We start from the raw sequence: 15,319 nt of genomic DNA on the forward strand, positions 1-15,319 counted from the left end.
GGGGGGGGGGGGGGGGGGTGGGGGGGGCGGGGGGGGGGGGGGGGGGCAGAGGAATTTTTCTAAGACTGTTGGCGCTTGAGACAGGTCAGCCTGGGTTTGGCCCAAACTTCTTGGGCTTCGTTTTCTTCATCTGTAAAATGCAGCTCAAGACCTTGCAAGACCCTCCATGGTATGGCTTTCCAGCCTCTTTTCCTGTCATTCCTATTATCTGTGCTCTAATAATTCCTCAGATGAAGCATGGTCTCTTTGCAGCTTCGAGCCTTTGTACATGCCCTTTCTTCCTCCTGGAAGCCCCCCTTGGCGTGCCAGCACAGGCAGCCTGCCCTCATTCTTCAGATCCTAGTGTGTGTGTTAGTCAGGACCGGGTGGGTTATGCTACAATAACAGGCAACCCCCAAGTCTCCGTGGCTTGGCACAGCCATCTGCTTCTGGCCCCGGCTGCATGATGGACGCTGTTGATCGTGGTCACTCTGGGACCCACGCTGATGGGAGCTCCATCTCCACTTGTACTGCAGCGAACAGGAACAAATGTGCTGGAGGCCACACTGGCTTCTAACGCTCCTGCCCCGAGGTGACCCCCCTTTATTTCTACTCACATTTCATTGACCAATGCAAGTCATGGCACCACACCAAACTTGAGAGGTGGAGGGGAAAAATGCCTTCCTACTGGGGGAAGCTAAGAACCAGAACACTAGTGAGCAGACCCAAAGATTCCCACATTTTGGGATTATTTCTTCAGGAGCCTCTTCCCTCACTTTGCTGCCTGCCTGAGCTCGGACGGTTGCTGGTGAGTCATTGGAGCTGCCTTAGCGTTCCTGTGGCTTCCCTCCCCACGCCACGTCCCACGCGCCCATTGTAAGTGCCTCTTTGCTTGCCCCTCTCCCTCTCTCCCTGGCTGAGCTCCCTCGGTCAGTGTTCACCGTAGTACCCTCGTGCCCGCCCCTGCTATGGTCGGTGAGTCGTCCTCACTGTGCAGAGGATGAAGAAACAAAGACCGAGCAAACTTGCAGGGTCACTTTGCTGTGGTGTTGTGATGAGGGAAGGTAAAATAAGAATAATAAGTGCGTCCGGTAGTCATAAGGACCAGCTTAGGAAGTGTTTGTGGCAGGGGCTTGTAAGAGGCCCTCCTTGTGCGTGTGGTGGTGAGACGAAGAGGAAGGGAACAGAAGGAGCTGACATCCAGTAAGCACTCACACGTGCCAGACCCTCTTACAGCTTCTTGGCGGAAGTTAACTGGTGCGGCGGTTCTCACATGTTGGGACTCATGTTGCATCTTGGTCAGTTTTCAAGTGATTCATAAGTAATTTGCTATAATCATTAGTAAGATTCTGAAGATTGCAACTTGACTTGTTTCAGGTGATTTAGAGATTGTATGGTGCAATTTCTGTGGCGCTCATTTGCGCTGCGTCTCTAGTGGGAGAGAAGGGGGTAGAATTGCTTCCTTTTGTTGAGCCATTCACATGGGCCAGGGTCAGCACTAAACAGTTTATACGTGCACCCTGTCTTAACACCTTCACACTATCTCCATCTTACAGATGGGAACTCTGAGGAGACAAGTCAGTCACGCATGTGGTAAGTGGCCAGAGTGCGCTGGCTCAAGTTTTCAGCAGTCCTCTTACTGGCTGTCCTCACCTGACTCTCCAGGAACTTCACTGGGCCCCGAGCACACCCCGGGCATGCTTCAGGAACGTAAAGATCACCACGATGGAGAGCAGAGCTAGCAGACAGAGTGATACTAAATTCTCAGCTAGCAGCTAACATGTGGGATGATTTTGTTGAATGTTTTTGTGTTTTGTTTTTTAATCAGAGTAACCAGGGAGCACAGGGAAATGCTGGTGAAACTGGCCAAGCAGAACACCAACAAGGCCAAGGATTCCTTGCAGAAAGTTCGTACCAATGCAATGAATAAGCTGAAGAAATCAAAGGACAAGGTCTCAGAGGACACCATTAGGCTCATAGAGAAACAGGTACTGTTGCCAGCAGATGTGGTACTTGTGGGTCTGACCCAGGGAACCACCTGGTCATGTGTGAAGAGAGGAAGACTAAAACAAAATACCCCTGATTTGTTCCTTGACATGATGAGGATTGGCTGAGTCTCTGTTCTAGGCTTAGCCCTGGGAATGTGGAGGAAGAGAAGACGCTGTTGGCTCTTCCCTGGGTTCCAGGCTCCGTGCTGAACACTTTCTATCATTTCATTTATCATTGTTGCTACGTAGTTGTGAAGGAGGTCCTGAGGAAACTGAGGTTCGGAGCAGCTAAATAACTTGCTCCGGGTCACATGCGGGTCCACTAGAAATGGATCCCAGAGCAAGCAGACTAACTTCAGAGCTGGATGCCGACACACTCGTGTGCATGTGTGGTGGCTTGTCTGGGTGCTGGCAAGTGAGGACTTATCAGTGTTCTTACTGCAGTGAGAGGTGGCACTCGAACAGACTGCAATGAAGTAGAGCCTGGGGACAGGTTGAATAACACGTGCAGAGGTGTGCTGTGTAAAGGAACGTCATGCGAGTGGGTGATTGCTGCGTGAAGATGGCTGAGGCTCGGGAGTGGACAACACAGCAGCCAGCTGGGTTGATCAGAGTGGGGCTTGGAGACCTGGCTGAGCAGCTGGACCTCCAGCCTGTCCAGACTCCCCCACACTGGCTGTGCAGCTCTGCCGGTTGTCTGTGAGCACACCAGCACTGCGTGACGGACCATCTCACAGCTCAGTGATGTACAGGTCCAGGCTCTATTTCTTGGTCTCCTTTCTGTGGGTCAGCTGGGGAGTCGCTGTCCTAGGCTGGGCTCAGAGGGCTTGGCTCCTGGGTCCAGATGTTGGATTGGGTTCAAGTCTGCTTTATCTTCTGGAGTCAATCTTCTGGAGTCAGTAAGCTTTCCAGGACATCTTATTGTATCTTGTTTTATCTTTTCTCTTTTTCTCTTCTTATTTATTTATTTATTTTTAAGTTTTATTTATTTGTCAGAGAGAGAGAGAGAGAGAGAGAGGGAGCACAAGCAGGGGTAGCCGCAGACAGAGGGAGAAGCAGGCTCTCCGCTGAACAAAGAGCCCAGTGCGGGACTCGATCCCAGGACTCTAGGATCATGACCCAAGCTGAAGTCGGGTGGCTTAACTGACTGAGCTACCCAGGCATCCCCCGCAGGACATCTTTTCAACAGCAGATCCTAAGAACATAAGCCCAACCATTCAAGTACATTTGAAGCCACTCTTGGTACATCACACGGGCCAAGCCCAGTAGCACCAGGACAGAGAAATATCTAAGTTTGTGGAGGTCTAGGGGAGGGCATGAAGATTTGTTGAACAATGATCGAATCTACCACAGCATTACGATAACTTAAGGAGCTTATAAAAATACAGGTTTCTGGGACCCCACACCCAGATTGGGGCCCTACAGATCTGCATTTTTAAATGTTCCCCAGGTGATTCTGATTCAGTAAGTCCTTGGAAAAACTTTTTTTCCCCCCAGACAGTGGGGAGTTCCCATCTGTGTTTATGAAAGCTACTATGGTGACTGGGTAGAAGACAGATTGTAAGGATCAAGAGGGGAAGCAAGGAAGCCAGGGAGGCTGTTGTGGAAATCCATCCAGGAAATGGTGGCCTGAACCTGAGTGGTACTGGTGGAATTAAGATAGAAAGATGAATTTACCAGTATTTAAGAGATAGAATAATGTTTAGCATAATACGAAGGGCTTTGCCCAAAGCCTCTACATTCACCACAAAAGCATTATTTTCAGAAGATTGAATGTGAGTGAGGAGGCAGGGAGCTTGAGCGCTGTCAGAGGGACATCTGGAGGAGGCCATAAATTGACTAACTGCTCCCCTTCTCCTGGACCAGCAGTTAGAATGCCAGTTGTAGACCAGCCCTAACAGTCACCTAGGAAAAAATTTTAGATGGATGCCTGGGCTCTGCTCCTGCCTCTGCTAACCTTTAGTAGGTCTCCCCAAGAGTGTATACTTTCTAAAAGCTCCCCAGATAAATTTGCAAAAGCAGACACAGATGGTAATTAAGGATCTAGAAGCCTTATGGAGTATCCCTGTGATGGTACCAGAGTTAGATCAGGGTTGTTCTGCATTTGATATCCTGTGACCTTAAGGACATTACTTGACTCCTTGCAGTCTGTTCTGTAGAAAGGGATTTGTAATTCTTACTGCAAAGGGTTGCCCTGGACGTGCTAGAAGCACCATTAGAGTGTCTGGCAGCTGGACCCTCGGAGCTCCCTTCTTGCCTTCCTTGTGCCCTCCTCTTGCCTTGCACCAGCTAGAAGAGGTTCCTAGATTAGGCTGGTCTTCTCTGAGCACCAGTCAGGCAGTGTAGCAGTGTGTCCTTGGCCCCAGCTGGGCCAGCTCCTGGTCCGTCCCCAGGGACTCCATCTCTGCTGTCAACACTTAACATTTCCCGTGCTTCTTTGCGGTAAGCCCGTGGACCTTGGGAAAGTGCCAGGCACTCCTCACTCAGCAAGACTGTGCCTCTGCCTCAGGGGCCAGAGCCCACATTCCCTGGAAAGGGGAGAATGATCAGATGAGCAGTAGTCTTGGTCAGACCCGCGTGGCCAAGACATGGCCAGAAGCCTTCACATGAGCACCTCACGTTTCACATTCCTCCTCGGGTTAGATTTGTTTCCTCAGTGCTTATTTCTGTTGATTGTTGTTATTTTTCAAAAGGAAAATAACTGTATTAGTTTTTTCTGATACTAAGCCGTACGTGTTAGTGTAAATTTGTTTTGATTCAGAAGGAAGTAATTGCAATTCCATCACCCAGAGATGACCACTGTTAACATTCTAGTGCAGACCTACATGCCATCTGTGAGGACGTGTAATATTACAAGGGATCACAGTGTACGCACATAACGCACCCAGGGCAGTAATCTTTATTATCCAGGACATTATTATTTAAAGATGAGTTCTTACTGTCACTGTTAATAACTGCCTTTACTGTCACATATTAAAAGTGGAGTGAGAAAATCTTCAGGAGACAGCCTTGTGCACACTTTGTTTTGTTCTTTTCCCCTGACAGGAGACACTAAGCTGGAGTTTTGAGTATGTGGTTTTTGTTTCTGTTTTTTAAATAAGCAAAGCAGGGGGCTGATTGTTTTATCAAATTTTTAAAAATTTATTTGTTTACTTTGTTCCTGATTATCCGAGTAATGTATGCTTACTGTAGAAAATATAGAGAGTTCAGAAGACTGTTTTAAAAAAATGGGGGAAAATTCACACCATAAACCCACATTGTAGAAGCAACTGCATTTTGCAGTATTTTTAACATTTTGCAGTATTTCTGCTTTCCTTCTTTTTTTTTTTTTAACTACATAGTTTTTAACATGGCTGAATATGTAGTGTGCATATGGTTTTGTACTCGGCTTTTTATTTTCTGTTTAGCATTAAAACCATTATCATTTTCTCATGTCTCAGAAAACTGTCTATAAACAGCCATTTCTGATGGTTGCAAAATAGTCCCTCTTGCGGTTATGCCATAATTCACTTTCATAAGCCTCTTGTTGGACATCCAGTTTGTTTAAACTTTTTTGTTATAAATAAGGTTGCAGTGAATATTTTTATACATAAATCTTTGTTGAGATCATTTCCCTAGGATAGAGTCCCAACTGTGGAATTATTGCACAAGGGGAGTGCATATTCTTAAGACTCTTGGTATGTACTGCCTAAATCACTTGCAAGGGTTTTTAGAATATGTGTATTTTTAAAAATTTTTATCTTTTCTAATCTGTAACATTTGAACCCAGAATTTTTTTTTTTTAAAGATTTTTATTTATTTATTTGACAGAGATCACAAGTAGGCAGAGAGGTAGGCAGAGAGAGAGAGGAGGAAACAGTTCCCTGGCGAGCAGAGAGCCCGATGTGGGGCTCGATCCTAGGACCCTGGGATCATGACCTGAGCCGAAGGCAGAGGCTTTAACCCTCTGAGCCACCCAGGCGCCCCTGAACCCAGAATTTTTAATGTGAGCTTGAAGTGCTGCTGACCTTAGAAGTATTGCTTTCACTTCTACATGCCACAGAAAAGATTAAGTTAGTTTTTATATAAATCTATACAGCCTTTCTAAAGGATAATATAGCAGTATATACCAAAATCCATGTATTTCTGACTCAGAGGCTTAAGAATTTATCCAAAATAAATTGTCAAGAAATCTTACCTGCAGAGGTGTCTGTTGATGTATTATGTATAATAGCAGAAAATTAAAAACTGTCTAAATTTCTGACAGTGGGAAAATAAATTGTTGTATATCCATATAGAGGCAGTTTTAAAAAATATTTTGCTGGGGTGCCTGGGTCGCACAGTTAAGCGTCTGATTCTTGGTTTTGGCTCAGGTTGTGATCTGAGGGTTATGAGATCAAGCCCCATGTTGGGCTCTGCACTAGATGTGGAGTCTGCTTGAGACTCTCTCCCTCTCCCTCTGTACTTCCCCTCCATGCTCTCTCTCTCTCTCAAATCTTTAAAAAAATTTTTTGCAGGGACGCCTGGGTGGCTCAGTTGTTTAAGCAGCTGCCTTCGGCTCAGGTCATGATCCCAGCGTCCTGGGATCGAGTCTCACATCGGGCTCCTTGTTCTGTGGGGAGCCTGCTTCTCCCTCTGCCTGCCACTCTGTCTGCCTGTGCTCGCTCGCTCTCTCTCTCTCTTTCTGACAAATAAATAAATAAAAATCTTAAAAAAAAAAAAATTTTTTTTGCAGGGGCACCTGGGTGACTCAGTTGGTTAAGCATCTGTCTTTGGCTCAGGTCATGATCTGGGGGTCCTGGGATTGAGCCCCATGTCTGGCTCCCTGCTCAGCAGGGAGTCTGCTTTTCCCTCTCCCTCTGCTCCCCACTCATGCTCACTTGTTCTCTCTCTCTCAAATAAATAAATAAAATCTTTAAAAAAATATTTTGCAGACATGGTAAATTTCTTTTGGAATTAATTTTTTTAAGGTAGGTCACACAACAATATTACAATATGACTCCATCTTTGTGATGAAAATTTTCATCATAAAAGGATTGGCAGCTTAGGAGTGCCTGGCTGGCTCAGTCAGTAGAGCACATGGCTCTTGATCTTGGGGTTGTGAGTTCGAGCCCCATGTTGATTGTAGAGATTACTTAAAAATAAAATCTAAAAAAAAAAAAAAGATTGACAGCTTCTCTACTTGAGGACGTTAATGGTGGTCATTTGAGGCAATGAGATTATGAACAATTCCAATATTATTTTTCGTAGAATTTTTTTTTTAAATGTTCCCAAATTCTTTTGAGGTCAGATTTTTTAAAAACTATATTCTAAAAATGTTTCTTCTTTGGTGTATAAAAACGAAGGCATTGAGTTATAGATTCTATCCCTAGAGTCACGTCTGACACCCCCCACACACACACCCCCAACTTCCCATCCTGCAGCCCAGACCAGCTCTGCTGAGGAAGCACCAGGGCCTGCCCACTCCGGACTCTGACATCTGCCGGCCTGCTGTTTCAACCTTTGCTTCAGTTTACTATAAATGGGCCTGCTGAGCATTAAAGCGCTTGGCAGAAACACCAGTAGATCTGGCCAAGATCCTTTCACTGCCGCCTTTTTCTGAGAAACGGTGCTGCTCTGTAGTGGAGCTGGGTGCTAGTGGGCTGACGGAGGGAAGGCTCCAGGCGGTCAGGCGAGCAGGCAGGGAGGCTGGGTGGTTGAGGCAGTGGATGTTCTGAGCCAGGCCTCAGGGAGGCGGACTTGCTGCCCGCATGCCCCCTCCGTGCACTGTGCCTCCCCCTTTCCTGTCTCCGCCTTTCACATCCCTGAGCGAGAAAAGAGTGAATGTGATGATGATGATGACGACGACGACGAAGATGGTGACGATACGGTCTTTATGAGGCAGATGAAAATGGAAAGGGCCCTTGCTGTGGAGTCAGGCAGGCCTGACTGGTTGAAATCTCAGGTCTTTGACTTCTCAGCTGCGAAGGTAAGCAAATGGCTTCACCTTTTTGAGCTTCTGTCTCCCCATCTGTAAGGTGGGAGGAGGGGTGTGCATCTCCCAGGTTTGGTGCGAGGACCAGATGACACACATACTTTCAAGTGGCTGGTGTGGTTGCCAGTCCTCGGTAATTGTCCACCCCGTTTGTCCCATTCCTTTCCCCTTCCTTTGACTTTGAATATGGGGCTGGGATTGGCCATTGGAATGACCCTCACACAGCTTGCCTGGGGTGAGGAAGGACTAGGCCAGGTGCTGGGGATGCCTCACAGGGAGCAGCAGCACCAAACTGGCAGTCGGGGTATGTGAGTTCCTGGCTCAGTCACGCCACTGACTTTCTAACGGGACCTTGGGCGGATTAGTTAGCATTTACACCTTGGTTTATGGGGATAATGCCCGTCTCACCTGCTAAGGCAGGTTACGTGTGGTTGTTGGGATTGGACAAAACCCCTTTGCATATGCCATGTGTGACTGTGCAGCTGTCAGGTAAAATAGTCAAATATTCACAGTTTTTTAAAGGGACATAGTCACAGCATTTCATAGGTTTTGAGGGTTATGTGCAATAATGTGTGTAAAGTTTTTAGCCGAGTGCTGGCACATAGTAATACTCGGTAAGAGGGAGCTGTTGTTGGTGCTGTTCTTGTTGTTAGTCATCATTTTATTTTATTATTTTTTTAAGATTTTTATTTATTTTAGAGGGAGAGAGTGCATGTACGAGCAGGGGGAGGGGCAGAGGGAGAGAGAGAATCTCCAGCAGACCCCCTGCTGAGTGCAGAGCCTGAGTCAAGGCTTGATCTCATGACCTTGAGGTCATGATCTGAGCCAAAATCAAGAGTCGGATGCTCAACCGACTGAGTCATCCTGGCACCCCATGTTCATCATCATTATTTGAGAAGTCTGATAAAGATGGAAAAGGTGAACTTGCTGGCAAACTGTCCCAAACTGCACTCTGTGCCTATAATTTGGTAGAAAGTTAGTAAATATTTTCATTAATTGATTAATTTGAAGTCAGGAAGTAATAATAAAAATCAGAGTAGCACAAGCAGCATTTGCATAGCAAATAACCAGGTTAAACTCTGCTTGCATAGTCATGAACACATTCAGTCCTCACAACTACTCTCTGAGGAAGGGACCGGCATCCGCATTTGATAGATGAGGAAACTGAGATTCAGGAGCTTACACACTGTTACCCCGCCAAGAGTTTAACCCAGCACCCACATTATCACACTGTTAGCCTAGGTACTCTTCCTCTGCTCAGTCCCCATTCCTGTCTCCACACTGCCCTCGCGCCATTGTTCCAGAGTAGGCTTGCTGGAGTGAGCGCGGCTGGGCGTCATGCACCTGCCGTGCAAGGCAGCGGCTCTCCATGGGGATGGCAGCATCTTCAGAGCCTGTGGCCCAGTGAGGAGGGACCAAGCCGCTCTTCCAGCATGCCCAGCAGCCCCCAAAGCCGTGCCTTCCACCTGCTGCAAAATGTGCAGCTGTTGCTATGGCGAGAGCCTGGTCGTCTCGGTGCCTGGGACCAATTGCTCCAAATCTTTTTTTGTTTACCCTTTCTAGTGCATTTAGTTCCTAGTTCTTGGCCAAGGCCTGTGGTCTGCAAATCAAGATGTCAGGCAGCCCCTGTGCCACTGAGGACACGGATCCCGGGCACCATACTTCAAGGCTTCCTGTCTTTGGTCCCTCTTAGACGTAGGACTGAAGCTGCAACCCTTATTAAGTTGTATTGTATTTTGTTCCTCACTTTTAGTGCATGTTTATTTTTGAAAATTTGGGAAGTATAGAAAAGCACAGAGAACTTTATTTAATAAATATTTCTTGAGCACTTGCTATACACTAGGTCTTTTGCAAGATATGACAGATGGGGACATGAATAATATATTACCTATCTTCCCATCCCTAAAAGATAAACACTATTAATATTTTCACATTTCCTTCCATTTTAAGAGATGTGCATTTTTTTACATATCTGATATCATTTCTACTATGTATATGCACAATTTTGTATCCTGCTTTTTCTTTAAAGGTAACATGAGGGGTGCCTGTGTGGCTCAGTGGGTTAAAGCCTCTGCCTTCGGCTCAGGTCATGATCCCAGAGTCCTGGGATCAAGTCCTGCATCAGGCTCTGCTCGGCAGGGAGCCTGCTTCCCCCTCTCTCTCTGCCTGCCTCTCTGCCTGCTTGTGATCTCTGTCTGGCAAATAAATAAAATCTTTAAAAAAATATATAACGAACATTTTCCCATGATATTATAAAGAATATCTTGAGACATTATTTCTTTTTTTCTGATTACAAAAGCAATCCATACTTGCTGTAAACATTCAAACATTTCAGAAATATGTACTGGAAATATGAACTCATATTTATACCCTTTTGGGTATATGTATTCTACTACTTCCCTGTTCTATTACTTTAGATTTTCTGATTTTTCATTATTCAGAATAAAGCCTAGATAGGGGCACCTGGATGGCACAGTCAGTTAAGCATTGACTCTTGGTTTTGGCCCCATTTGTGATTGGTTTTGGCTTGGGGCGTGATCTCAGTCGTGAGATCAGGCTCCATGCTCAATGTGGAGTCTGCCTGAAATTCTCTCCCTCTGAACCTTTCCCATTCACTCTCTAAAATAAATAAATCTTTTTTTAAAAAAATAAAGCCTAGATAAATATCTTTGCATATGGAACTTTAGAAATTTTTTTCAGATTCCATTCATGTGGTAATTTCCCAGTTGAGAGATTTGGGGGGTTAATAAATGGTATGGACATTTGCATCAATTCAAATTCCTATCATTGCTATATGAGCTTATTCATTTTACCATAGCTTTCTGGCGTGGAATGTTGTCATTAAAAAACTACAACATCAAACTTCGTTAACTACGGTAACTGAATTATATCTTGTTTTAATTGGTGTTTCTTCAGTGTCTGTTGAATTTTCCATGTTTGTTAACCATATGTATTTCTTGTTTTTTCAAGACTTCTTTTTTTTCTCCACTTAACTACTAGGATCTTGATAGTCTTACCAGTTAGTATGAAGGCTTTACACAGCAGAGTGTCTGAGGTGTAGGAAATTCTAGAGGGTCATTAGGTGACCGACAAGGCTGACTTCTCTGTATTCTATAATAATAGTTAAGAATTTTGGGCTGTGGAATCAGACTACTAGGGATTAAAGTTCATCATTGCTACTTTCAGCTGTGTATCCTGACAAGTGCTCTAACTGCCTCAGTTTCCTCATCTGTGAAATGGGGATAATGATAGTATCTATCTCATGGGGCTGCTGTTGGGAATTAGTAAGAGTGTGTATATAAAGTTCTTAGCACGGTGCCTGGCTGGGACGAAATAATGTGAGATTTTGTCACCATCCATATTTCCCAGGTAACTTTTACCTAGTTTCGGAACGTTTGGCCCCCTCCCCTTCCCCAGCCCCAGTTACCGGGCCGTCTCATTCTGTGTTCCTGCAGATTAGCCAAATGGCCGATGACACCGTTGCAGAGCTGGACCGGCATCTGGCAGTGAAGACCAAAGAACTCCTTGGATGAGAGTCCCCCCAGGGCAGCAGTACTCCGGATCCCGGTTTCTGGTGGATCCCATGGATGGCAGATTGGCCCCTTTCTTCTCTGCCCACACGGAAGGCTGTCACATGCGGTTACCAGTCTTTGTGAGGCTCAGGCTTCTAGTGCGACACCCCGACTTGGGCACTCTCTTCCTCCTGTTCCCTGTCCACCCCATTCTGCTCTGGCCCTCTGCCTTGGGAGGCCCTCAGAGCGTACCAGCTGTGACGGGTGGCCTCTACTTAGGGCATTTGCCTGATGGTGACATTGCCAAACGACTAGGACTATCAGCGGGCTCAGCACCGTCTGTTTCTCATCTCGGGAGCCTCCTTTTCAGTTAGTTGGGCCCCATCCCTGGCTTTGAACTCTGGGCTGATGTGGGCCTTCGCCTGTGACTGGATCCCTTTGCTAGAGGCTTGTTTTTACCGAACAATAAAATCAAAATCAATTGGAAAGAATAATCACCACAAAGGAATGGATAGTCTGGATTCATGGTCTCTGAGGACCCATATGTAAAGCCACTGGAACAGTTTTTGCCTCTGAGTCATCCTCGCACGTGCTCTTTTCTCTGCCCACACCGTTGTGCCTCTGCTGGCCTACCTGGCCGGTCCTGGTCAAGGACCAGCTTGGGTATCACCTCCTCTGGAAAGTCTTCCCTTCCCCCCAGCCTGGGACTCCCCTTATTGGCTGTCAGCACTGCCCACTGCTTTTATCTGAACGTTCACTAGTCTTTGTGATAATTAGTCTGTATATCTTTATTTTCCTCAGAACTTGGCATAATGCCTAGACCATAGTAGGCATTCAGATGTGTTGTAAATGAATTGTACAAAGTAGCTGCTCAACAAACACGGCCTGCTTTTCCTTTCTTTCCAGTCATAACACCATCACTCTGTCATTTTCTACTCTTGCCTTTGTCCTCAACATTTACTTGGTAATGAGATAGGTTTCCCACAGGGCCTGCCTGTTGTTGACAGACGAGTGCTTTGTTGTGGCTTATCTTTGGGTACTGGGTAAAGTAAGGGTTTTTTCTTTCTAGTAATATTCTTTTCTTTTTTCTCTTCTCTGCTCTTTTCTTCTCTTTTCATTCTCTCATTCATAACATACAGCTAGAGACAGTTCTAGGCATCACCTTTAATCTTGGTAAACCTGCAAGATAATGTGTTATCTTCATTTTATAAGTAGGAAAACTGAGACTTGACAATATTAGATAACCCCCAAAGTAACAAGCCTAGTAAGTGATAGAGGGTTTCATTACTCATTGTCAGACTCATTTTGCAGAGACAGGGGAGCTCAAGAGAGGTTAAATTTCTTGCCCAGGGTTACACAGCTAGCGAGCAGCCGAGCTGGGATTCCGACTGACGCCTGATCTGAAGCTTGTGTTCTACCCACGGCATCCTGCAGCCTTCGTGAACATTCAGTGAGCGCCAACTGTGTGTCAGGTACCGTGCGTGCTCCAGGCTGGGCATGCAAAACTGGGTAAGACGTGACCTCTGTCTTGGAGGGGTGCACAGCACACTGGACTAAGTCGTTAGCCACAGTGTCTCGGGTGGAAGATAGGAAGTTCATTCCCATCTTGCCAGATGTCTGCCTTTAGAGTGGAACGACTTGGGCAGCTTGGGGCCTGGCCGCACTCCTTCGAAGCAGCATCCGACTTTTCTTTGCTGTCTGACTCCTCTTAGATCCTGTCCCTTGCGGGAAGTCTGCTCTTCGCCCTCTGCTTGTCCTGGTAGAGCACAGTGTACACAGCCCGTTGGGGTTCAAGGTCAGAATCAGGTAAAAAATGAAAGAAGCTAACCTAGTCTCCTGCCCCACTTACCTGTCCTCAATCCAGCGCCATTCACCAGCCCCGAGTAGCCACCGCACGATCAGAAGTCAGGTGGGGGAGGACAGGGATAGACTCAGCAATCAAGGAGCCGTTTTCGGGGTAAGCCACACGGCAGGGGCATGGCTGAAATCCCCCACTCACAGCAAATGTGCTCCTCAAAGATGCAGGATTTTTTAATAAACAGAGGAAATGATAAATTATGTTGTAACTCCACTCCAAAGGCATTTGGTTCTTAACAGCCAAATCCTCTGTAGTCTTTAAATAAACAAAAACTTATTTGGTGAACAGACGGGCTTGGGGAGGGGTTGGAAAATGAAAGATTTTCTGTACTTGGGTCCCACATGTCAACAATTTCTCTCCTGTGTGTATGTTGGCCAAAGCTGTATATCATGATAAATGAATAAAGGAAAACCTCGAGCCCAGGGCAGTCAGACAGCTCAGCAAATGGCTTTCAGCTGATTGCTCTATTTCAGTTGACATTTATCAAAGAGTTTCTCTGTTCTTCTGTGTCGGGCTGTGGTGGTGGCAGGGACCAGGATGAGACTACCTGTTCAGGTCTACTGAGTAATGAGCAATGCTGGAGCAATGCCTTCTCCCTTTCTCCTTCCTTGAACCTCTTTCTTTCAAAAGGAAAAGCTGCGGATGGAAATTTCTACCCTCACCAGAAGGATTAACCTCCTCCTCCATTGAGCTCATGAGCTTTCCAAGTCCCATGAAACACACAGGCCAAAGAGACTTCAAAAACTTTTGTCTTGTTTGTTTTTTTACTTTCTTACATGCTCATGTGTGTGTGCGTTTTAGAAGTTACAAAAGAAACTGAAATATAAAAAGTTAGACCAACTTCCCAATCTTACTCCCCTTTAATGATTAGATGTTTATCCCTCCAGACCTGTATACTTACATAATTTTTAAAAAGCAGAGGACGAAACAATTCTGTTCATATTGTGAAGCTTGCTTTTTTTTTTTTTTTTTTTAAACCCAATAACACATGATGGCCACCTACTCATATGTGAACCTGGAGATACAACTCACCCCCTTTTCATGGCAGTGTGCTATTCCATACTATGGATGTACCTTAACTTACTTCACTGCTATCCCTGTGATATATTTTTTAAAGATTTTATTTATTTATTTGACAGCGAGAGACACAGTGAAAGAGGGAACACAAGCAGGGGGAGTGGCAGAGGGAGAAGCAGGGTTTCCACCGAAGCAGGGTCCCCAATGTGGGGCTCTATCCCAGGACCCCCCAGCCGGCTCATGATCTGAGCCAAAGGCAGACACTTAATGATTAAGCCACCCAGGTGTGCCGCCCCCATGATATTTTAAAAAATCATTTTATAGGGGTGCCTGGGTGGTATTGTCTGTTTGGGTGTCTGACTCTTGGTTTCGGCTTAGGTCTTGATCTCGGAGTCATGGGATTGAGCCCTATGTGGGGCTCCAGGATTGAATCTGCTTGGGCCTCTTTCTCCCTCTCCCTTTGCCTCCTGACCCACCCCCCTCAAATACATAAGTGAATCTTGAAAAAAATCATTTTATGTGCATTGGAGGATGTTTTCATTTAAAGATGACTTTCTTGCCTTTTGAGAAAAAAGAACCGCTATTCTAAGTTTATCTGTTTTGGTGAGTTTTACTTACTTTTCCTCAACCTCAGACTAACCTTTACTGCATGCCTGGTTCCATGCCTGACACTTCACATGAGTTACTACAGTTAAACTTCTGAACAGTGTCAGCTGGTGTCACTACTGCTCCTATCTGTTTACATACAAGAAAACCAAGGTTCAGAATGGGCATTCATCTTGTCCAAGGTCACACAGCTAGTCAGTGCCAGAGTGCATTTGAAACTCAGATCTGACTTGGAAGTCGGTCCTTAATCAGTGCACTTCGGGTGGTAAGTCTTCAAAAAAGCTTACTCAAAATGCTCTGCTCCAGGCCCCGAAGGTGCTAGAAGCAGAAAGCCCCCTCTCATAAAACAATTAGCTATTTCTAATAAAGGTGTGTGTTGAAAGCTGCATGGGAGGTGGCACACCGT

The 15,319-nt window shown here is 45.8% G+C and overlaps 1 protein-coding gene across 1 annotated transcript in view; it reads left to right on the forward strand.

Annotated features, from left to right (window-relative positions):
• The window catches only part of LOC111145779 (mitochondrial ribosome recycling factor), a 53,966-nt gene extending 40,234 nt beyond the window's left edge, over nt 1-13,732 (forward strand). The window contains 2 exon segments of the mRNA XM_022500978.1: nt 1,808-1,967; nt 11,376-13,732. Coding sequence (XP_022356686.1) covers nt 1,808-1,967; nt 11,376-11,453 — 238 coding nt within the window. The 3' untranslated portion in view covers nt 11,454-13,732.
• The last annotated feature ends 1,587 nt before the right edge of the window (nt 13,733-15,319 follow it).

Source organism: Enhydra lutris, unplaced genomic scaffold (assembly GCF_002288905.1).
Source record: "Enhydra lutris kenyoni isolate GAN:26980312 unplaced genomic scaffold, ASM228890v2 scaffoldscaffold13, whole genome shotgun sequence".
NCBI lineage: Eukaryota > Metazoa > Chordata > Mammalia > Carnivora > Mustelidae > Enhydra > Enhydra lutris.